This window comes from Camponotus floridanus, unplaced genomic scaffold (assembly GCF_003227725.1).
Source record: "Camponotus floridanus strain SB8 unplaced genomic scaffold, Cflo_v7.5 scaffold124, whole genome shotgun sequence".
In the NCBI taxonomy this organism is placed as follows: Eukaryota; Metazoa; Arthropoda; class Insecta; order Hymenoptera; family Formicidae; genus Camponotus; species Camponotus floridanus.
In genome coordinates this window covers 126,995-152,058 of record NW_020229242.1, presented here as the reverse complement: position 1 = coordinate 152,058, position 25,064 = coordinate 126,995, and the positions used below count along the sequence as shown (strand labels likewise).

Below are 25,064 nucleotides of genomic sequence, written 5' to 3'. Positions count from 1 at the left end.
GTAAAAATAATTTTATATTGAAGAAAAGAAGACAGGAAAATATACATTTGTTTTATTTCCAGTTAAACATTAAAAATTAGAAATGCTTATAATCAATTCATTTCTTAACATCTATTAAAATCACAGGTACGATATATCATATATATGTATATACACATTCAACACATACACACATATATATATATACATATACCCACAAATCATATATAGACATATGTTGTAACAAATTTTGTACAAACAATTTGAAACATTCCGTTAAATAATGAAATTAAAATTATACCAACACCCAAAGTTTTAATACCATTTGATTGAAAATACAAACATAAGGCTGATATTTGTCGCGCGAAGTTTTTTAAGTATTAATTAGCTATGAAATAAAAAATATCTAGAAACTAAAGAAATTTCTATCCTGCAACAAATTATTATTTTTAAGAAGTTTGTCATACGAAAAATATCAGTTTAAGAAATAAAAACCGACACAATTCTAATAAGAAATTAAATTTTGTGCAACATAAAAAAATATCTTAATATAATTGTCATTAACTTCGTTTAAAAATAGAAAACAAATAAAAAGCTACAGCGTCGTAATATGAACACCTAAATTTCAGTGTCTTTATATTTTCGATCGTGTTGCATCTTGTTGAGAAGTCCTTTTCGTTTCCGTCTCTCCATGCTCACTTTTCCTGAGCGATTGTACATTAGAGGTCTTGTTTCTATAGACGTCTGGTACTAAACACTCTAGTACAAAGTGGGTAATGGCACCGGTAAATCCCCAGACACGGTGTTTACCGCCTAAATAATTCGGCAAGGTGAGATTGATATTGTGAAAATATGTGAAATGACACAGCTCGGGATCGCACAACTTTTGTAAGCTGATCACGAATGCCTCATCCACTTCGTCATGGTTGATCTCTAATTGTTCCGGCACTACTTCGCCAACATAAGCCAGCACAGGCATCACGTTGACGTTTGTCTTGCTGATAAAATTTCCCATGGTCCACACGTCGATCTTATCTTTAGGGATCTTCAGCTCCTCCCAAGTCTCTCGCAGAGCAGTTTCCTGTAGATCGACATCGGTCTTGTCACGCATACCACCTGGAAATGATGCCTGTAAAAGATTTTCTTGAAAAATTCAAATCTTGTAAGATGATAATTTTATGTTTTACAATTTTATTTGATGAAAGCAAAAAATGAATTAATTATAGACACACATATTTCTAATTTTTAATGTTTTATGATTGATATAAATATATTCTTTTAATTATTAAAGAAATATTTATCTGTAAATTTCTAACTTTAAAAAACAAATTTTTTGCAATTTTTATACTGTATAAATTTTTAAAAATAAATTATATGTATATATTGACCTGTCCTGCATTGGATCTGAGTTTTATGGACCGCAGAGTATATAAGAGACCAACTTCTCCTTTGTAGGAGCATAATGGAATCAAAATGGCAGCTTCTGTAACATCCTTGTCATGCAACTTTGGAAATTGCATGGATCTAAATTTTCTGATGCAAGCCTTACGATTGCTCTCTGACAACACCACCTCGGGCTTTAAAGCAGAGTTGATCATGTCGATATAATGTTTGGACACTGTGGACTAGAAAAATATTTAGAATTAATTTTTATTTACATTAATATGTATAATATTCTAAAATGTATATATATATATATATATATATATATATATATATAATTACATATATAATAAATACATAAATAACATATATAATTATATATATACAAAATATCTGTTTGCATTTTAACTTCAAGTTTTATACATTTTTTAACAAATTTTTGAAATCTTGTCTTGATAGAAAAAAAATAATTTCTAAAAATGAACAAATTACAATTTCAAATTATTCAAATTAAAATTGTAAAACAATCTATATCAGCAGGACAGTAAAATTGTAATTGTAAAATAATCTATATCAGTAGAATTAAAAAAGAAAAAAATTAAATATTATTTTACATATATACAATTTCAATATAATTTTATAATTTCTCTCTCTCTCTCTGAATTTTTCTCTGAATGATTCCCAATAGAAGATTTTTTTTAATGCATCACACTAGTGAAAAAACATTACGTAAAACACGTGTCGCGTATTCAAACATAACCTTGAATAAAAATTTCATTATTTTTATTAAATATATGTATGTATTAACGCACATAAAATCGATCAACTCGTCGAATAGCATTTTGTCTTTTGCGCCATTAATAGCAGTTGCAATCTCATCTTAGACACTTTGACCTACTCATGATAAATTAGTAAGATTGGTTAGGTGGCAATTCATCTGACGCAATATGCGCTATACATATATATATGTAATGACGTAATTCTAGCCTGCAAAATTCATTTGTAAAATAGCGGATAAACGATTGGCAAATACTTACGTATGCACGTAACAACGGACGCGCCGAAGTCGCGGATAGCTTCATCAATCAGTGAATTTTCGTTGCATAAGTGTTAAAATCACCGGATCAATTGATCAGTTTCGTGGAAGATGTTTTGACGGTCGCTTGAATTCGAGTACTAATTCACAGATGTCTCACGACCTACAATTTTCTTTCTTTTTTTTTAAATATGTAAAATGTATATTATATATTATATGTATGTATATTTTTTTCTCTTATATTATATGTTTATTACTTGTAAATTATTTTCTAATTAGCTATTACTGCTTTTTACAAGATACATTTTATTTTTTTAGTGTTTGATCCGAGATGTACGACGATTGAAATGTAATTATCGATTAAATAAAATTCAAATTTTCGCGCTAAAAGTTGAATTTTCGGTAAGTAAGATTTTCCATTAAGCAGGGTTTGAGTCTTCACTAAGTGAGGTTTGAGTCTGAGCTAAATAGGGTTTGAGTCTCTGCTAAATAGATTTAAATCTCTACTACAAATAGGATTTAAATTTCTGCTAAATGTAATTAGTTTTTGCTAGTAAAATGCAAAACGTTTATTAAAAATTATTTTATATATTTATATAAATATTTAGTTAAATCACTTATTATTTCATTTTGTTCTTTTCTTTACTATTACTTCCTTTACCAGTGTATCTAGTTTAACAACAGGATTATTATGTCGTAGATTTTAAAATTATCTCTACATGAACTGTTTATATATTATCTATATGATATTTAAATAATTTTTTTCATGTAAATCTGCGAACTATGTAAATTATTATATTATTATTATTATATATTTATATATTATGTTTATGCATGTATATATTCTAATTAATCAGACTGATGGTGAGAACAGCCTCTCTCTTTTTCATTTGAATGAAGTTTATTTAAAATCTTTCACATTTTTTGTAGCATTATTATTATTATTAAAATTATTATTACATGCATGCAATTTCAAACACACATATAAAATTTATATACACACACATTTACACATTCATGCGCAATCAAATTTATATTTTAAATATCGGCCTTATCACATATGCGATAAAAAGGGAGCAAGTAAGCGTAATCATCGCCGTCACTGCCGATTATTTCCTGGGCAGTAATGTTATAAAAATTAAATCTCCTTTCTTTAACAGCACTACGCTATACTCTATGCACGTAAGATGAGATAAACTTAAGAGAGAAAAGTATTAAAAAGTACGAAAAATGTAAGAAAGTACAGACGTGCAGTTAAAGAAAGAAAAAAAACAATCTAATTCAACGTTATGATACGGAATGTGTTTTTTTTTTGAAGGGAAAAATAAAAACGCGATAAAATAATCGAAAGGAGAAAAACAACGATGAACAAAATTGTGCTGGAAATAAGAGAAAAACGTGTGGAAAAAATGCAAAAAGAACACATTTTCGATCGGGCCTTGTCAGCGATTGCCAGCTAAGTACATCTGAAATTTGAATGGATTTTGATAAAGATACTTATTTAAATAATTATCTTGTGGGGACATTGATGAGATACGTAAGGTGTCAAAACATTATAATTTTTCATGAGAAGAATTTCAATTATTCTATAATTTAAAGAGCTCATTTCTAATTCGTTTTAAATACCAATTTTCAAGCTCTTTGTTTTTCAAATTAATTCAAATTAATAAGTAAATTTAATTCAAATTAATTTTCAAATTAATCTGTCGGATTTTTCTTCGATCTTTAGAGAGATGGGGACGAAAGAAATGATCAGACGTTGGAGTTGGCTTCTCGCCACGTGACCTGACTACCGCCGAGATTCTGCAGCCTTAAACTATTGACCGGGCTATCATCGCCCTCGTAACCGGCGTTCACGTGCCCCGCTGCCGACGTCGCTCCGTGTCCCTCGAACACGTCCTTGACGGATATCTGACTGCTACGAGACGGCCGAGCCTGGATCCCCAGCGGATTGCCGGCGACCCCGTAGATATTATTCGCGCCCAGGGTCTGCATCTGCGATTTCCGGCGCTGTGCCATTATGCTGTTGCGTCTACCCTCGAATGCCTTGAACGCCTCGGTGGTGCGTCGTGTCGACATGTTCCTCGGCAAACCTGGCAAATTTTTATTCAATTTTGAACGATTAAAAGTTTGCTTATTTTGCTTCGATTGCGGTTGCTTTCTTTCGGAGTAAAAAGGGGGATGATGCAAACCTGCGCCTTCGCTCATGCTAAAGAATCGCTGTCTGAAGGCTACGTCAAGCGTATTGATCGCCTGCGTCTTCCTGCGACTCTTTTCTAGATTTCTAATTGTTTTTCGTCTACCGGGCCCGCTGCCGCTGCCTTCCTCGTAATCACCCTCTATTCCGTCTAGTCTCTGTAGATCTCTCACTATCTCGACCGCATGTTTTGATAGCAAGGCTTCTTCGGAAAGATCCTTCGTCTGAAAAAATTGTCAAAGAACGTTTGTGTAAAATGACTCGAATGTATATTGTTGCACTAAAAATACAAATCCATGTGCGAATAATAATTAGAAATCAAAGATATATTCAACAAGAGTTGCCTAAGAAAATACAACTTTGAAAAATTCAAAATGCGTAAATTTAAAGTCAATTAAAAAATAATTAACATCAATATACTTGTTTTATAAAGAAGAAAAGTTTGTCTAAATCCCATTTAAGAATAAAAACTTTAAAATTTTAATTGGAATTTAAATTTTAAATTCCAATTTTATTTAAAATGGAATATGAAAAGATGACATATCTTATGATTTAATGTAAAAAACACATGATGTGCATAATTTTATAAAGTAAATTATGGGTACCTTTTTGCAACAATCTAGACTAGTGCTGGCCAAAATGTGGGCCAGTGTGCCGAATCGGTGGAACAACATCGCGGTGAATTGTATGACCAATATCAATGCGAAAAAGAAGACGAAGACGAGACCGATCGGCTCGAGTTGCAGATACTCCTTCGTGATATGTACCTGCAAAATCGCTTCCTTGTAAAATTCGTTACATTACTCGACGAAGCATATTTTTTAGGGAAAAAGAAACGCCTGACGAAGATCGAAATTTGATCTATTTTGGAAAAAATGATCGAGATTCTTAAATAAAATTTAATTAGTCTATATTATTAAGAATTTTTTACATTGCTAAATTAAAAATCGAATTACATTTTTACAAATTTTCTCAAAGAGAAAATTTTATTTTCGCTTTGAATCATTTTTTTTCATAAATTATAGAAATTCAATATCCAATTATTTTTGCGAGCACAATAATCGATCGATCGTCATCAGGAATCGTTTCTTCACAATCGAATGTACAGACAAATTCTGTTAGCGATTAAAATTCTATCGGTGCGTCTTTCGTGCGTGTTAAGATTAACACATCTATGTACACATATACATATATACGCTTATGAACCAAATAAGACGAACTTGAGGGTTGAACACTCAAAGCATCCACCGCGTTATATACATTAGTGGTGTTCGTTCACAATTTGCGATATAGTGCATATGTCAGAGTTAGACACATCGAAAAAGAAAAAGAGAAACGCAGATCTGAAAATCTATAGATCTGTAGATTCTTGCGAATCTGAGAGTCTGCGATTACAAGACTTTTGTACAGAAGCGGATCTATAATTTTGTTCGGTATCATTTTTTTATAAACAATAATTTTCGTTATAAAATAATGTTAACTTTAATATAATAATATTTTAATATCAATTTTAAAAATATTAATTTCGATAGCAATAAAATCTTTTAATTTTAATAACAGTTAGAATTTTTATAATATTAGTGCTAATAATTTCCTCGAACATTGAATGAGATTCAGAATTATAAAATTATTAGTTTCTAAAAAATGGAAAAATTAAATTTTTGTTCAAGAATTATTAGCATCAAAAATCTTAACAAAAGTTATCATCCGCCTCTGTCTCTGAATTATCGTGAATTAATTGCGTCATGTAATTAAATTAACAAGATTTAATTTAATTTCATGAACGTTGATAAATTTAGTAAGAGAAGGTAAACGAAAGTATATGTTATTGTGACATTCAGGCGACTAATTTCTGGTTATATTCCTAGTCAGAACCATGAGAAATCATCTCCCCCGCCATTCCATTCCATTCCATTCGACCCGGGTGATGAAGGTGAGATACCTGTGTGAGAATATTAATCGGAGACCTTCCGCACGTGCTGTCGGACGCGAGCCAATCGTGTTAATTACACACAAAAAATATATATACATGTTGAATCGAGGTGCAATGTCCATCGTACCGAAGATATAATAATCGTCCTCGATACGTTAAGATACTCGGATAATTCGATGTCTAATCAATTAAAAATGAGAAGAAAAATCTGAATGTTAGAATCGTGGAAAAATAAAAAATTTAAGAATTAAAATTCTAGAAATTAAATATCTAAAATTTTAAATATTTTAACATTATAAATTCGCGCGTGAGCAATTTTCGCTCTTTTATCAATTTTCATGAATTTTCTCATTATTTTTTGCAAGTTTGTCAATTTCGATAAATCTTATGAACAAGATTCATGAAATAATAATTTAAAAAAATTGCGAGAATCCAAGGAAGTTTCGCATCGAGGACGACTTCAAGAGAAAAACACCATGGCACCGCCTTAATCCTCTTCCCCTGTTTGATGATCGGATACCTCCGAAGTCTCCTCGATGTAAGTGATGTTGGTCTTGACGCCGAGCGGCCAGACAACGTGTAGCTGATCCTTGTTCAGCTGTAGCAAGAATACGATCAGAACGAACAACGCATTGAACATTAGAAAGGCGAACACGCTCTTGTTGCGTAGCTCAATCAGATCGCCGGCGATGCGGGCCTATGTTGCGTGGCGCAAATGTAGAGGAGACAGAGAAAAAGAAAGAGAGACGGCACGAGATTAGAATAGTAAAAAAAAAGCTCCGTCGATCGATCCATCGATATCCGTCGATCTCGTCGTTAACGATCCGTTCGAATCTGCTAGGTTTAAATCTAGATTTAAATCTAAGTTCTCTTAACAGAGATCGTCAACGATCTGTATTCGCGATCGAGGATACGGGACGACGACGGAGCTGGCTTTACCTCCATGGTGCTAGCGTCATACGTGACGTTCGTCTTGATGCCGAATGGCCACTTGATGTGCAACAAGTCTTTGTTCAATTGCAGCAGAAAGACGATCAGGACGAAGAGAGCGTTCATCATAAAGAACGCAAAGACGCTCTGGTCGCGTAGGTCCTTTAGATCTTTGGCGATTCTTGCCTGACAGCATGGCATTACATTAATTCAAGTATTACATATACATGAAATATGCAATTAAAATATAAATATATCTTTCATTGAATGGGAGAGAAGTAAAAAGTTCACCTCTTTTATAACAATATTTCTTTCAATTTGTAAATTAAATTATTGTATTAATATTATATATATATTTATTATATAATATTATAATATTATATAATAATATATAATATTATATAATAATAATATATATAATATTGTATATATATTGTATTTGTATTAATTTAATTAATTTTTTTAAAGCCATTAATTTCCTTTTTCAATTGAGACAATAATTTTTTTCAGCTTTTAATTTGATTCAATTTAATCATATTTCATCACTAAGCGATACATTGTGCCTGCGCGATTGTCGAGAGACAGAGGATCCATAGATCTTTTTTGATCCTCAAGATTTTGGATCCTCAAACAATCGTCCAATAAGAGAATGATGTGAAATAAGTTGTTTAAAATATAAAGATAAATATTTCAGAAGGGTAAATTTTGTCTCTTCACCCTTGATCGATGACAGCATGCAGTGACAAAGACGTATTGTATCGCAAGAAAGCTCGTTTTGATCCCGGAAATTTATTCTACAAAATCAAAATTAATCCATATTGAGATACTAACTGCATCTCTATATGAAAGATTTTTGAAAAAAATGTGAGTACAAACTAAAATTTTTTCTTCACATGCAAAGAAAGATGCGGATTGAAGAAAATTGGCTATAATAAATTCAAAAATTAAGCATGCTGAATCTCACAGAATAAATTGTTCTCAAAATTCTTTCAATTTACCTATTTTTTATACAAATTAAAAAAAATTAAAAGAATCCCCATCAGATTATTAATAATATCATTTCCAAAATTATAAATATTTGTTTTACTGTAGTAGAAATATATGAATCGGCAAAATTAAAAAATTAAATGTTTCGAATTTTATAGAAAAAAATAAATTCATCACAGTTCATTTAATTTTTAACATGGAATAAAAATTATTTATGTAACAATTACGTTAAAACAATCTTCCTAAAAGTTCTTAAAGATTACTGATTAAAATAAAAATATTAAAAAATTCCTTTAACTTTGATTATATTTGGAAAAGACATATGAATTAAAGGAATTCGCAAAACAAGTTTTGCACGAAACAAATACTAATTCCTCCGATTAAAGGAATATTTAAATCAGCCTCAGAATAGTTTGCTCGTCGTTTTACCTTCTCCGCCTTGTCCTCGTCGATTGGATAAAGATACTTCTCTAGCAGGTCCTTCCAGAATTGCTCCTCCTGCAGCGACAGCACGTCCACCTCGCCTTTCTTCAGGCCTTCATCGTTCAACCAGTACGGCCGCGTAAGGAAGTTGCTGCCATCGCGATTACCCTCGGTATTCAGACTCGTCACCGTTTCCGCGTCGCTGGCCTCCTCATCTTCGGCCGGATCCTCGCCGATAGCGCCAAGATGGTCGGCGGTTCGCGAACCCACGGACGAGGCTCTTCTCCTTCCGGAAGAATGAGGATCCACCGCTCTACAAGAGAATCTTTTGATAATTTGCAAGTCACACAAAATATATAAATCAAATTTAAATTAAATAGATACTTAATTTAGATAAATATAAATTAGATTAAATAAAATTCACCTCAAATTTTTTTGTCAAATATATCTGTAAATTGGCTTCAATATCTACGAAGATTTTATTATAATAGATTTTAAATACTTTGATTATATATTTCGGAATGATTTTTCATCGATTTCAGAAACCGATGGTGGTATCTCGTGTTTTCTTCTTATACCTCTCGATAGTCTCGAGCCTCTTGCTGAGCTGCTCGAGCGATTCCGCGATCGCCACGAGCTGTTGTTTCTCAGCAGACGGTTTGCCATGGGTGCAGAGCATACACTTGAACAAACCGGCCAGAGATATCTCGATGGAGCCCTGATCGTCATCGTTGGTACCTGCGCCATTCTGCAGAAAGCCAAGCAGGGATTTTTGCTTGGCTTTGCGCTTCGCTTCCTCCGCCTCCCGCTTCTCTTGCTCGAGCTCCTAAATTGTACAAATAATGACAATAACAGACACTTCGATTCTTGCTCAAGAAAAAATTAACGTAAGTTTAGATCGTGTATAATACAATAAAATATTAATAATGTAAAGTAATGTTAGCCTCTTAGTCCCAATTAGTGCAAATTAGTCGGTTAGTAAGGTGAACGATTAATTACCGTCCATGTTTTCTTCGTCTTAATCTTCCGCGTGCTCCAAGTGATGTCGTTGAGATTGCACGGAGATTGCAGCGGCTACTCTCACCTGCCATTATATTCCCATATATCCCCATCAATCCTTCGTATATATATGCGTGTATATATGTTAATTGCTTTTCTTTTTAAGATTAGCCAAAGCGTGACAACGAAGCGAATGCTTGCAGAATTATTTCATGATGAAGAAGCTCTCATGACTGATTAGTTTCCAGGACGCAATTTCCTCTGGTTCATGCATGGAGCGTTAAAGTTGTTATACAATAGGCGTTTCTCAAGACACAGAGGACACAGCGTATCACTTCATCCTTGCTGGTTGCCAAATGTAAACAAGGACGAAATGATTCACTGTGTTACACCGTGTCCTCTGTGTCGCTTGCTGAAAAACGTCCAATGTCAATACATATATATATGTAAACATTTTTATATTGAAATAGAATCTTTTATTTTTTTCTTTTTTTTAGAAGCGAATTAAATATTAATAATTTTATATACATTTTTGTGCGATTGTACTAGCATTTTTGAATATTAATTGCCTGAGATTGTTTTGCGTCAAGAGGATCGTTTTAATTTTGCAAAAGATATTTTTTTATTCAAGAATTCTAATAAATATTTTAAAAACAAATGAAAAAATTATCTTTAAAATTATTATTAATCTCAATCTTTGTCATAAGTTTAAAAAATACCAAAATAAATAATTTCTCATAATCTGGCTAAGTCTTTAAAAGTGAAGTTGTAAAGCCGAGAATCTAAGAATTCGATCGCGTTTTTTTGCCAAAGTCTGTTCATTAAAGAATTATATCCCCCGATTAATTACGATGAAAGAAAAATAAAAAAAAGTCAACAAATGCTGTGGACGAACCTTTTTGGTCTTCTTCGTTTGCACCTCCCTGGTACCCCATGATACAACGTTAAGATTGATGATGGAGTACAGTATGAGAAGCAAATACATGCATGGGATGGACAGTAGATATATGATGCCGGGCACGATGCACCAAAATTCTTGCGGATGCAGACAGGCTGCTATGAAGAACGAGCTCGACAATGATATGAGGAAGATCGCCGAGGGCGAGCCTATACCATCCTCGCCAAGCTGTAGAGCTGTACCTACGATCACCGCCATCATGATCATCGCGTACGCCGTCGACAGGATCTGGGCGCATAAAAGCTGAAAACCACTCACTCTTAATTTCTCCCGATACATCTTGAAGATGAGCTTTCATTTGACAGTTGACTTAAAAAGATTATATTGTCGAAATTTTTTCGTAAAAATTATTTTTTTCTGTAAAACGGATTTACAATGCTTTGTAAAACAGTCTTATTTTTCGATTTACAGTCAGTTTCTTTTTCTGGAAATTATGCGAAAGAAATTATACATATTTTAGCTCTTTTGAATAAGTCCAAGTCCGATTTTCGCGTTCGGTGAAAGATCTATGTATTACGATATATTGTACGTTAATTAAGAATTCTGATTGTGAAGACACACATTGCGAGGAAAAGAGAAAAACACAATGCGCAACGAAAAGCGGACAATAATGTGCGTGAAAAATTGAAAAATGAATAATAATGAAAAATACCTGCATGTTTGCTTTGCACGTGAAACAGACGATCATGAAGAGCAAAATGGGGATAATATTATAATAGAAGCTAGTCCAATTGTCGATCTTGAAGGCCGCCACGAAAGCTCCCACCAACATGAGGAAGATCGTGCCGGGCCCCAGAATCGTACCACCTGTTTCGATAGTCAAATAATCATAATTTCATTAAACATATCTTTTTTTTAGGAATTTGAAATTATAATATTTTAAATATATTATATGACATCAAGTGTGTGAAAATGTTCCAATGTGTCTACATCTTAATATTCAATCGCGTTCAAACAAATATTTTAATTTTATTTAATTCTCTCCCCAATTAAATCAACGAGCACTTACCCATCAGCAGAATCTGATAAAAGATGTAGAGTAACGAGATGTTGTCGTTAATTTTGATCGTGCGTTTCGCGTCCATCAGTAGATCCATGATATTCGCGATCGTGGAGGGTACCCAGCGACGCCGTTGGTTGTAGAACTCGTTGAATCCTTCCGGTGCGTGAGTGTAAGCGTCGCTCGCAGCCGAGTATTCCACCTAAATACATAAAAATAAATACATAAAAATAAACATATAAATACAAGAAAAATAAGATGTAACAATTCGTGGTAAAGAGACAGTTACTTACTCTGTACCCTCGTTGCAACAACAACGTGCATAACCAACGGTCCTCGCCCTGATCGTATTGCACATAGTGTCTCGCTTCGTCGGATTTGGTCGTATATTTCTTCATCACGTTATCGTCCATCAGAGCCTTGCCACGAAACAGCGAGAAGCATCCGGGACTACAGAGGACGCAGCCGATCATGTGCTCGGTAGCCTTTTGCAGCCAGTGACCAATTGCGTACTCGAACATCTGGTACCACACCATTGGTCCTGTAAATTTCATTGAAAAGGTCATAATAATTATTAAATTAATAAATATATATAACTATAAAAAAATTCTCTTAGAAATATTCAATTAATTATATTTAATAGATAATATGAAAATTTTGTGAATATTTTCTACTAATATTAATATAGTTGTATTGATATAATTAATAGCTATATTAAATATAATAGTAGATTTACTAGATTAATTTAGCTAAATTAATTTAATTTATAAAAGGATATTTTATGTATAATAGAAAATATAATGATAAATTAAAACAATATCATAATAATTGCATATATTTAATTTACTATGATTTTAATATCGATAAAATATATCATAATTAAATTTATTCGATTAATTTTGACCAATTGTTACAAACACATGCACACTGTGACGTTCATTTAAATCGCCAAAGCATAATCTTACCAGAACCGACTGGGTGAATTCGACCGCAAGCAGCGCCCAAATTTTTATTCTTTTTCATCAAATCCACGAGAAGTTTTACAGCTGCTGGTTGAAAGTCAATGTCGCCGTCAAGTGTTAACAGATATGTATTCTCGGCGATGACTTCTTTGCGATCAACGCTGATCGGTAATTCCATTAGCCGATGTCCGAGCAAATAATACATGTACATCACCTAAATTAAAAAATAAGTAAGGAATCGAGAAATCAAGAATCTGAGAAATTCGAAAAGAATACGATTTTAATTCTCAAAAAGAATAATAGATTTTAAATAAGTTTGTGAGACTAAACTAATTTAAATTCTGAAATTTTAGTCCTAAAATTTAAAATTTTTGAATTCTAGTCTTACATCGCAAGGAAAACCTGGCTCTTACCTGGCTCCATCGCTTCCTGTGTCGGATTTTGCTCTTGTCCTTCAAATGGGCGATCATCTTCGTCTTCCCTGGGAGAGTCCAAACCAGTCGTCCACCATACGGAGTCGGATACTTCTTAGGTGCTCTCACATGCATCCTCGTTTTATGCACGTCCGATGCGGCTTCGTCCAACGTGCCGACCAGGAGTTTCACAAACCTGTTCACTTGCGATTCGTTCTCGTCGTGATCCGACAGCTCGAACGCATCGTCGAAGAATATGTGAGCTAAAAAAAAGAATAGATACTTTTGTTTCCAAAGCGACAAATAATAATCGACATGTGTTGGTACTTTATTCGATCAAAATGACGAATTATTCGCCAACTTACTTTCAAATTCATAGTAATCGGGATCGACGACTTTGAGATACTTCTGGGCGACACGTCGCGCGCATTGGTCCTCATCGAGGCGTAGGATACTCTTCAGAAATTCCATCATCTCCTCCTTGTTCTCGTGCCACATGGTAGCGCAAGCGTAGATCCTGGTTACGTGATCGCTGCTCTTCACCGCGGACGGAGGTGTGGTTGAGCCGTCTGTTTGCTCGTAGATGGTCTCGTAGTCGCCGTCGCCCTTCTCCTTCTCTATCTCCGCCAGATCCTACCGAATCAATTCACTGATTAATTTAAGAAATTAAGAGGAGACATAACAAACTGAAAAATCAAGAAATTAAGTAGTTAATAAATTAAAATATCGAAAATTAATATATCGAAAAGCTAATAGGAAATTAAGATTTAAGAAATTAGGAAGTGAAAATTTAAACATTTTTTAAATAAATAAATAAGGAAAAATTAAGAAGCCAAGAAATAGAAAATCAAGAAATATTAGCAAATTAAAAAATTATTATAATTAATGATAGCAAGAACTATGTTGCTTACTTCTACTTTGACCTCCGGTTGATCATCCCTTCTCCTGTTCAGTCCCATCGATTGATCGATCAATAGAGAGTTGTACATCGGCACCACGAATAGCTTCTCCGTGGCAGCGAGACGCTCACACTTGGGTGTCCAGATATGCAGGGTGATCCAGGTCTGCGACAGCAGCCAGAGCAACCATACCCAGGCATATTGCTTTGACACAAAGTCGTTGAGAAAGTTCGGTGGTGGCGACTCGTAAAACAGGTAATCCGGAATAGTGCCATGGAAGAAGCACGGATCGCTGTTGCGAAGACCACAGGCGGCGATCAGCAGCGAGATCGACACTGGTATCGTGAGATTCACCGGAAACGCGTAACTGAAGCCCTGAATCAGAATCTTGCACGCGAATTTGCCTGAAGACAAAATAATTAGAAAATTTTAATCTTACAAAATTATTTCAGATATTAATCACAATCTCGAAAATTTCTGATTTCTCTCACATTTACCAAAAGAAAAACGTAATTTTGCACACATAAAGAAGAAGTTGAAATATATTTACCGTTTATACAAATGCCACACAATTATAATTGTTATTAATATTAAAAATTATAATTGCGACATTTAAAGAAACCAAAGTTAACTTGAATTTTATTTACCGAAAATGTAGGCAAAGTAGGAACCAGCGATCTGCAGCAGAAGAACGTAGATGGGCGAGCTGAAGTCAGCGTTGACGACCTCAGTGATGTCGCCAGTCACAATTTCCGAGAGATCGGGCAGACTTCCGGCGATCGACTTGACGGACGTGACGGTGATCTTGTGTTCACCGAACGCGCTGCTCAGCATGGTGAAGAGATGGCCTACATTCTCGCCTTTTATATGCAATATCAATATTGAACTGATAAAGAACGCTATAATCTTCCAGATAGATATCAGCATGTAAGTAAAGTAGCGCGTCAATCGCATCTCTTTCTTTACTCTACCAAGTGTTTTGATGAGACCTGCGAGAAGAAAGTGGAGACAACTGAGAAGACAAGTATTCGAAAGCTGCCTGACATATCATAAATAACTAATAAGGATTATATTATCATATAAAGTAAGTTTTATTTTAATTATGTTTCTATTATTAATAGAGCTAATAATAATAAATAAAAATAACAATTTATATTATTATAATAATTAATTAATTTGATACTAATATAAATCAATTAATATGTAATTGATCTAAATATTATTTTATTATTATTCATGTATTATTATTTATATATTATTTATATATTATTTTATTAATTAATTTTATTACATTACTATAATTTAAAGAAGGATTTTATAATAATCATAATTTAACATAAAATTAATATAAGAAAATATTTAAATATTAAATATTAAATTTAAAAAATATTTAATATTTTTCCTTGTGGGTCTACAAAATTCCTCACCGATCCGACTCTGCGTGGAGACGTAATTTTCCCACCAGCCGCAGGAGACGAGAAACAGGGCGACAGGAATCAGCCACAGGGAATGCTTCGAGTTCTCCAGCAGCGGCCAAAGGACGAAGCTGGTCGCCTGAGCGGCCAGGGCGGCCATATCGACGAGAACGAGAACGAATCGTTTAGATTCTTTGCTTTTGTTACGGGAAAGTAGGCCTGTAATAATAACATACGTGCACGTTACAGCGCGGTGTTTTGCTATTCTCGATTATCCGTTCGATAACACGGAACTGTGAAAAGATGGAACGAGAAAGTTGAACGATGGCTCGCGATCGAAAGCAGGCGAATCGTTCTTATTTCCTTTTACATGGCATGCAATCGTTCCGCATATTACACTATTTAATAAACTACACTGTGTGTTTATCACATTTTATGTATTTTATTTTTATTTTTAATAAATAATCGTATTATACTATTTAATTATTTTTATCTTATTTAATTTTATTAAATTATTTTTCATATTAAATTTCTTTTAAATGTATTTTATTTTAGACTCGATTTATGCAAACTTGTACAAAAGATAAAATTTCTTAGAGTCGAAAACTAGAGAAATAAAAATTGAATGGAATAAAATTACCGAGCAATCCGGGAACGAAGCATACGCAGTTGGTCAGCATCGCTCCTTTGACGACGTCCAGTTCCGGGAGCACCGCCATGAACATCAAGGAGACGCCCATTATATGAAACGTTTCCATGATAAAGACTAGGAGAAAGTGCGACAGATGCGGTTTCTTAAACGACTTGAAGATGCACATGCGGATGCTGCGCATCAGCACGCCAAACTCTGGTATCGATTGCGCGATTATTATGCACCAGATCCAGGCGATCCTTTCAACCTCGGGCAACGTCGCGGTATATTGATTTTCTCGATCTGCGTACAAAGGAAGGAATCGCGAGTGAATAAATTTAAAACTCAGAAATAGTTGATATTAATCATACAAATTCGGAATAAAATATCAATTATAAAAATCATAATTTCAGACTCAAACATTTAAATCAAATCATATAATTAATAAAAAATTAATTAATTAATTAATTAATAAAAAATTACACATGATCTATTCTTAAAGATTTCATTTCTTTTCATTTCTCGATATTAATAAAATTATCATACTCATAATACAATAATGTTTAATTTTTCAAAAATACGTAGATAAAGAATTAAATTTTTTCAGAATAAAATTTATTATAATTTAAATGTTTATTTTTACTTTACCTAATTGTTTGTTGCAGTAAAATATTTTTCTGTCCCGTTGCAGCTGCGATGTCATGAAGAGGATCGTGCCCTTGGCGACCACGCCGCTTCCCAGCACGATGATGAAAACAAGTAGATAGACGAGGACCTTGATCACTTGCACCATTCTCTCCAGGCACTTCTGGTTCGCCATGGAGCCCGAGATGGAGTCGAGTTTCAGCGGTGGATTTCGGAATACGTCCCATCCTTTCGTTTCGACGATCGTGCGTTGGCTAAATCAATTTCATCAATTAAATCAAAATTGCGTTTTTTATTTTAATCAGCGGCTCAAATTAATTTGATCGATAGAGAATTTCTTAATCTAATTCTTCTTGTGTTATTTTGTCCCTTGTGCAACGTAAAATACAATGTAAAGTAAATTTTATTTCTTCTCAACTTTTAAAATACTCTTATAAATCGTAATAGAATTCTTGATCTATTTGTTTTAATTATTTAATATCTAATTTCTCTTAATTTTTTATTTTGTTTTCTTAGTATTTCTGATTTTTCTCTTAAAGATGAGAGACTTTAGAATTCGAGAAATAAATTCTTTACTTAGAATCTCTTTCATTTCTGCGAATCTCTTTTGATTTTTATAGAGATAAAATTGAAAACAAATTACATTAATAATGATGAAATTGCCATTACCTTCCGATGTAATCCTGAGTCAGAGGAGTGCTTTCACCATCCGAAAAATCATCCGGTCCAGACATCGCGCCACCGCCCGGTATTACACCATTTTGATGTTGATTCTTTGCCATTCTGTAAGTTCGTGATTTTTATTTGCAGCATTGTGAAAATATAAGAATGATAATAATTAAATTATTAATTGAAGAAGATCCTAAAAGAATTAAAAGTAAATGTCCTGCAATTATATTTGCTGTTAAATAGCTAACGTTGAAGGACGAATAATTAATCTAATCGATTCAATTGACACTTTAAAAGGTATAAGAATAATAATTTATTAAACGCATAACGCAATTGTCTTTTGCTTGAGATTTCCAAAGAAATACAAAAGACATAAATTTTCACAATCTCTAAAAATCCAGAATGTTAAATCTGTAAGAAACATTTAAAAATCTTCAAATATTAAAAGAATTAAAAGTGAAAAAATTATAAAAATTATTTTGGAATTAAAAAATTATATTTCTAAACTTACGATTATAAAATATATAAAACATATGAAATTTATAAAATATATAAAAAATATTGAAAGAGCGCGTGTGTTGAAAAATGTAAAAATTAAATGTATAAATGTAAAATTAATATATCAAAAAATTATATTTTCCTTTTTAATATTAAGTTTCTGCTGCATTCTTCCAAAGAATATTGACTTTGTTATAATTCTGTTTAAATCCCATAATGACAAGATTAGATTACGGGATAGATTGATAATCTATATAAATTGATAATGATTGATTAAATTAATATATTAGATTGATCTATAGAAACGCAAGGATTACATTCAGATCAAAAGATTTTATAGTATATAATTTTATACTAACATAATTTAATAAGTTTTTAGTCAGTTTTCATTTTTGTTATACATCTCTTTCTTATATCTCAATTATCATTAGTCTTCACTCTATTAACACTTAATTGTATTTCTCTTTCTCTCTCTTTCTCTCGTCATCTGCAGCGATGTTGTTTAGTTGATCGCCGATTAATTAGCGTCAATTAATTAAATGCGCAAAATTCTCGCGATTCAACGTCGAGAATCGCGGACACTCAATTTATCTCTCCTCGGCATCTGGCACACCAAGGGGTAGAGCAGGGGATAGGGGGGGTGCGTACGTATCTTTGTTCACGCCAGCTGCGAGAAAGATCCGGGGTTTCTGGTTCCTGAACTCCTCCGAGAGACTGAAAGTGAAAGGGAAACGAAACGTACGACGTGGCAGATAACGTAGCAAGGACGTCCACTGTAACTTCGCCGGCTGTTGCCGCCCTCGTCGAGTATTCGTATCCCTCAACCCTGTCCCCCCCTCTGTTCCCCTCTCTCTTTACATTTCCCTCCTTCAATCCAACTGTCGTTAAAAATCAGCGTCTCTCGACGCCGTTGTTAGTCCGCGCACCCTTCTTGACCTTCTCCTTTTCGCGTTCTTTCGTCTCCGCCTGTCTCCCTTTTCTTTGTCCACACTTTTTTGCGCTGTCCACGCCTTTCGATAACGAGACGATGAATGCATCTGTCGTGATGTGTTTCGTACAGAAAGAATTTGCGAAAGTAGTTGTTTGATTAAATTGATTTTTTTAACTGTATGTTTGATTAAATTAATTAATAAAAATCATTATTTTATATTATTTATTGTAAATCTAATTTCGATTGACTTGTTCTATAAAATTGTTCAATTATTCAATTAGTTAAATTATAAAATATTTTTTAACTACAAGTTATATAATTATTTTTTTCACACAAATTTTCTCTGTTTTTATGCGAGCGATGAAAGGAATCCCAAACGTATCTCGATATATTTTTAATTTCACATTTCCATAAAATTCAAAAGATTAAAAGAGAATCGTCGAAAGCTTACAATATAAATTCAAAAGAAGCTAAAAATAATATGTTTTAATTAGCATATGATTCATACAAAAAGATGATATCTAAAAAAACTTTTATATATTTAAATCGACATCGAGGATATTCTTTCCATCACAGCTTGTTTGAGCTATTCTCGATCGATTTTCTTTTCTCTTTTTAGAATTCTCGACGAGTCGAAATTGCGAGGAAGTCGCGTACCGTTAACCATCAATTCGGAATAATAAGTTTCTGAACGATGCGCGCGTTCAAGTGCGACGAACTGCTCGTGTTGCGAAAGGAAATGCGGTTGATCGAAGACAATTAAGATCTACGTTTCTAATAATCAGTTCATCATAATGGTATCTACTATTATGGTATACATCAATCGCACTTTCCTATTTCGTCGAGAAACAGTGAAAGACTTGCTTACTTGATTAAGAATCGGTTAATAAAAAAAAATTTATTTATTAAGTAAAAATCGAGAAAAATTAATTTGACAATTGCAAAATAGATTTACCTAATGAAAAATCAATTTATTGAGAAGAGTAAGGAACAATAAAATTGATTTATTAAAGATATTATACAGTAAATATTTAATTTGTTTAAATTAAAATTAAAGATTGGTTTTTGGCAGAAATATTTGTTTAAGAAAATTTATTAATTAAGGTTAATTTATTATTAATTTATATAATAAAAGATTTCTTTAATTCAAGTCGATTAAGAATGATAAACGAAAATCGATTTATCGTGGATAATAAAAGACGTATTTAACGAATTTTTTTATTTATCAAACAGAGTAGTAAAAGACTGATTCAGCAGAAGACTTCATCTCTTATCGATTTATTATCGATGAAGCAGGATGATGCAGAGAAATTCTGGTGCCAAGGAATCGTCAAAGAATTTCGTTGCGTTTCATATACGCATGTATGTGAATCATGCATGCAGAAGGGAGCCAGAGTTTCTCGAAGGAACGCGAGGTCACGTGGAAAGGAACGACCTTGCCACGCGGCGGATATATTTCGAGAATGGATTTTAACAAGATCCAGGGAAGGGAGAGGAGGAGGACGAAAAAAGATGGGAAAAACATGAGAGTGGCAGCCGGATTCAGTTCATCGTCCTCGATAGCTCGATCGTGAATCAACCATTTTTCCCGCCATCCTGAAGAAGCGTGCCTCTCGGCTACTTATTTCGTTCCTGAAGAGGGGAAAGAGAAGTCTACAGCGGTACCCACGATTTCTAACGATTACGTATATATATGTATATGCAGGATGCATCGTAAAAGAAAAAGAAAAAAGGAACACGTAAATTCATGCACTGAAATTGAATCGTCAGCTCTTCCGCGTTTTACGCTCATCTCTTTTTCCTATTTCTCTCTCTTAAAATGCTAAAATGTTCGATGGCAATTTATCAAGTTATCTATCTATACGTTGGATTAGATTGTCCTTTATTTATCTTTAAGATTTTTATTTGTTATGTATATTGTATAATATTTTATATATACAAATTACACACATGATAATCGTGATTTGTTGTGATCAGCTGATTTGGTTTAATTAATAATTCGATTAAATCAACTTAATCAAAAAGTTTATTTTTAATCTTAAATTTAAATTATACTTAAGAATAACTGATTTAATGATGCGAGCAATTTTTAAAAAGATTATATTTTGCACAAAGTTTTTGAAATCATCCTTTGCATGGCAAGATATTTATTTCCCATGACGAATTATTTTTCTTTTCGCATTATTTCCGAAAATTAAGTTTATTTAAACCGCGTTAAGAGAGAAGTTATCAATTCCTGACTTGTATTAAGCAATTGTTGCGTTATTGCGAGTGATCTACCTTACTATTTTCAAAGACACGCGACCGGACTTTCTAATAGAATTTTCACCGGGAGACATCGGTCGCGCCATTTTCTATATAATAATGATACAAGCTGAGACATTGCATACATATTGATTCATTATTTATTCATGTCACATTTATAGACTGCATTTCGAAATTAATATGTGGATCGATCAAGATAAGAATTCTTGCCTCGCTATTTTTAAAGACTCACGATGAGATGATTTTAATTGACCTTATTAAGAAGAACCCGTTTATCGAATTTTCTAAATTTCTTTTAATACGTAATCGCGCGCATGAGTCGCGTACAATAAATTCGCGCGAAACTCGATAGAATATCCTGCTTTGTACAACGCGCTTACTTTCTCTTCTCCCTTGCTTGCGCTACAATAACAGTTGCGAGATCTATTTCTAAGACCGAAGAGATTCATCGCGAGAGACTAGCTTTATTTCACGCGCGTTGATAATAAAAATTGCAAATAAAAAATAATCGATAAAAGTTTTACGAGAGAAAGAGAGAGATTTTCCACCCAATCATCCAGCAAGCGTTTCTCTTGATAACTGACTACAATATTGACGAAGAAACCTTCTATAATAATGTATTATTGTCCGACACGCGGTGAGAAAAAATCGAGGAATCTTTTATTATTTTCTTTTATTCTTTTATTATGTTTATTATTTTTTATTATTTTTATCATTTATTTATTATTCTTATTATTTATTATTATTATTCTTTATTATTTTCATCATTTACTTATTATTTTTATTATTCTCTTTTCGACGATATAACCTTAATAATATATCGAAATAAAATATTCTATTTCTGACTGATCGCCGACAATTACATTGGATTACAGGGGGATCATGTGATGTCATCTGTCAGATAAATGATGACTCTTCGCGAGAATAGAGAAAAAAGGATCCGGGAGTATGACGAGAGACCAGGCTTCCTGACCGCTCTAATCTCGGCTGTGTCGACTATCGTTCTCGAGATCAATCTGACGTCAAGGATCGTACCTCGGGATAATCGGCGATAGCGAAAGTAACGGGCGCAAGGTCAGGCCGTGCCGTAAATATGCAATTATCGCCTCCTCTCTCGCAACATGCGACTCGTCCCGTCACGGCATTTCGCACGCCGCCCCCTTAACTCATCTCCCAGGACGATCAATCGAGTTCCGCGACCGTCCGAACCGTTTCGACACGCGCAGGGTGATCCTTAATGGAGTTCCCGTTACGCTGTCGCCCACGAGTGCCTCTCGCTCGATTATTATTTCTTAATCTGCGTATTTGTTCGAATTCCGTATCTCCTTTTTCTCATTTCGAGAGGCTCGAAGATCTCTGGAAACTTTCATATATACCTTAGGATGTTTCGAAACCGGTTATCCTTTTAATAGTAGATGGCCAATTCGAGCCTCTTTAGCGAACAAGTCAAGAGAGGTCATGATTTTTTGCAATTTTCCAATCTTTCCTATTCCATACTACGAATAAAATTATATTCGAGTATATTTCATGTGAAATTGTGATTTACGAAAAAATTTTCCTTTCGTTTATAACTTGGAAACTGTTGGTACCTTGACATCGAAGAAAAATTGATTGTAAATTGACCGAAAATCTATTAAAAGAATATTTTATATATTAATAATATAATAATCATAATACGCACTATAAAAATATAATTATAAAATATATTAAATATTTTAAATAATTTATATCTTTACTAATATATAATATAATAATTCTCTTAGAAGCTTTTTTCTCGCTGATATCGTTTTATCGAGTCGTTTGACATCGTTAGATTTGTGGTCCTAACATGAGATTGTAAGACTTCGTATTCCTCTGTCTGATATGCGACAAATATGCTAATACATTCGAAGCATTTTTAGTTGTTGGATTTTTCGATTTTAGCGCGAAAGATTTAAAAATCTCAGAATTGCAACTCTTGTGCGGAAACTTTGCGCGCATAGTTTTCGCGTAACAGCGCAAATGGGGCACGCAACAAAACTACTTTCATTTCTGCTCGCGGCGATTAATAAGTAGGAAGTTAACCCAGTAAAACTGTAATCGTGGCGTGAAGCGCGTTTTAAGTAAATAAATTGCGATCGTCTTTTCATCCTTTAAAACTTTCCAATTAATTTATAATAATAATTAATAATTAATAATTTTGCAGATTTTTGCACTCAATCAGATTTTTAACTTATCTACTAAAAGTCATAATTATGATTATAATAAATGGATTTTATTCGATGGAAAAAATTACCACGATTGCTTTTATTTCCTAGTATTCTCTAGAATTATCAATATTATAAATAACTAATAGCTTGCGTTCCGAAATTGTGAAAGTGTAAGAGAACTTTCATAATCATTAAAAATAAGCTAAAGAATTTTAATTAAACCAATATTCTTGCTGGCTCTATTTTTAAAGATTCTAGAATCATTTTTAATCGTTTTATATAATTTCTTACAAATTTCAGATACTGAAAAGTTGAAAAATCATTTATTATCAAAATTGCATACGTTTTTGGTAAAATAAAAAAAATTATTACATTAGAATACAATAAAATACAATAATATTAATAATATTTTCTAAAAACTGGGACTAACTTTGTTAAACGTCACAATGCTCACACACTCAAGAGAATGCTTAATGAACGGAAAGTCTAAACATTAACGCTCATTAATCGCGGTAATCTTGTCAAGGAGAGAGAGATAGAGAAAAATTAATAAATAATGCAATTTCACACTCACTTGCAGATGATTCGGTCTCTGCTAGATCCTTATCCTCTGTATCCTCGCGACACAGGTAGTCATAGTCGACGGATGACGCGCGACGGAGATGTCGAGGGATCACTTCCTGGACCCGCTTCCTCGGGAAGATGTTCGGGGGAAAACTATTTCCTATTTTCGCACGCTCTTTCTTCTCTCACATGTGCGTGTGTATATCCTTTTTTCTTGCACAAAAGGAGGAACACGAAGTCGAGGATACTTTTGAGAAAATTGTCAAACGATGACGACGACGACGAGATCGCGCAAGATCGCTAGGATCGGTCAGGTGAAAGCGGAGTCGAGGTGAACGTCAGCCGAACGACGACTGCCGTGGCATCGTCTACCAAGGTAGGTAGTTCTTCGAGGAGGGCCTCCTCTCCCCGCCTGCCCTCTCGATCGGTCGTATACTTTCACGAGAGAGTAGGTAGACAGAAAGCGAAGCGAAGCAAAAACGAGAGACTTCAACGCCAGAGATGCAGGCGCAGAGGCAATGGATTATCGATTGCGTTTTCCGTTTTGAACATATTGTCAATTTTAATCCATAATCGTTCATTTTAATATCTCTGCCAAATTTTGCTTCCTCATGTAATCGAACCGTTCTCTTCTCGGGACAGGTCGAGGCGATTAAATGTCAAAGTTTCTTGCGCGAACGTAGAATGGAATGTGGCCTGCGAATAGGCAATCCGTTTTGCGATCGCGTCAAACCGTTTTCTTATGCCGGACATCATGAATCGCTGGATTATTTTCTTCAAAACTGATTTCTGTGGAATTACATTATTATTTAATAATACGATATTTTTACGAAAATATATTTGTCCAAACAAAATATATAAATCTACGTAATATAAAAAAATTAATAGTAATAAATAAAATCTAGTTACTTATTACATATGTATATATTAATTATTGTATACAAAAATCATGTAATTTTTGTTGGACTAGTTTTTCGATATTTTTCACATACAACATTGCAATCTTATTCTTTATACACTTTCTTAGTACAAATATTCTTCGATTACTAACGTTTCTTAGGATCTCGTCTCTCACAATTACATAATTATAAAAGTATCAAAATCTTTTTATACAGAAATGTTACTAAACTATATTTATATTGAACTTCTCATTATCTT

At 33.4% G+C, this 25,064-nt stretch overlaps 2 protein-coding genes across 5 annotated transcripts; both read right to left on the bottom strand.

The window, feature by feature from the left end:
- Positions 1-46: 46 nt before the first annotated feature.
- Positions 47-2,557, bottom strand: LOC105258337 (nucleoside diphosphate-linked moiety X motif 8). 2 transcript variants are annotated; one of them, XM_011269548.3, is made up of 3 exons: positions 2,400-2,557; positions 1,368-1,604; positions 47-1,108 (listed from the first exon to the last, which is right to left on the bottom strand). In XM_011269548.3, exons 1-3 carry the CDS (start codon positions 2,442-2,444, stop codon positions 614-616), a joined length of 777 nt encoding a protein of 258 aa, XP_011267850.1. In that variant the 5' UTR covers positions 2,445-2,557; the 3' UTR covers positions 47-613. The 2 variants fall into 2 exon arrangements, with proteins under 2 accessions (XP_011267850.1, XP_011267851.1); XM_011269549.3 differs by lacking the exon at positions 2,400-2,557 and adding an exon at positions 2,175-2,318.
- Positions 2,558-3,329: 772 nt separating this feature from the next.
- LOC105258339 (chitin synthase chs-2) lies at positions 3,330-24,248 on the bottom strand. 3 transcript variants are annotated; one of them, XM_011269551.3, is made up of 20 exons: positions 23,917-24,248; positions 17,460-17,573; positions 16,794-17,044; positions 16,155-16,448; positions 15,527-15,733; positions 14,747-15,088; positions 14,112-14,503; positions 13,566-13,833; positions 13,201-13,463; positions 12,791-13,001; positions 12,119-12,366; positions 11,835-12,027; positions 11,478-11,632; positions 10,763-11,068; positions 9,447-9,694; positions 8,875-9,181; positions 7,049-7,225; positions 5,201-5,362; positions 4,591-4,819; positions 3,330-4,491 (listed from the first exon to the last, which is right to left on the bottom strand). In XM_011269551.3, exons 2-20 carry the CDS (start codon positions 17,570-17,572, stop codon positions 4,151-4,153), a joined length of 4,707 nt encoding a protein of 1,568 aa, XP_011267853.1. In that variant the 5' UTR covers position 17,573; positions 23,917-24,248; the 3' UTR covers positions 3,330-4,150. The 3 variants fall into 3 exon arrangements, with proteins under 3 accessions (XP_011267853.1, XP_025271394.1, XP_011267852.1); XM_011269550.3 differs by lacking the exon at positions 7,049-7,225 and adding an exon at positions 7,468-7,644 and having other exon boundaries at positions 4,151-4,491; XM_025415609.1 differs by lacking the exons at positions 7,049-7,225; positions 23,917-24,248 and adding an exon at positions 7,468-7,644 and having other exon boundaries at positions 17,460-17,572.
- Between the last annotated feature and the right edge of the window lie 816 nt (positions 24,249-25,064).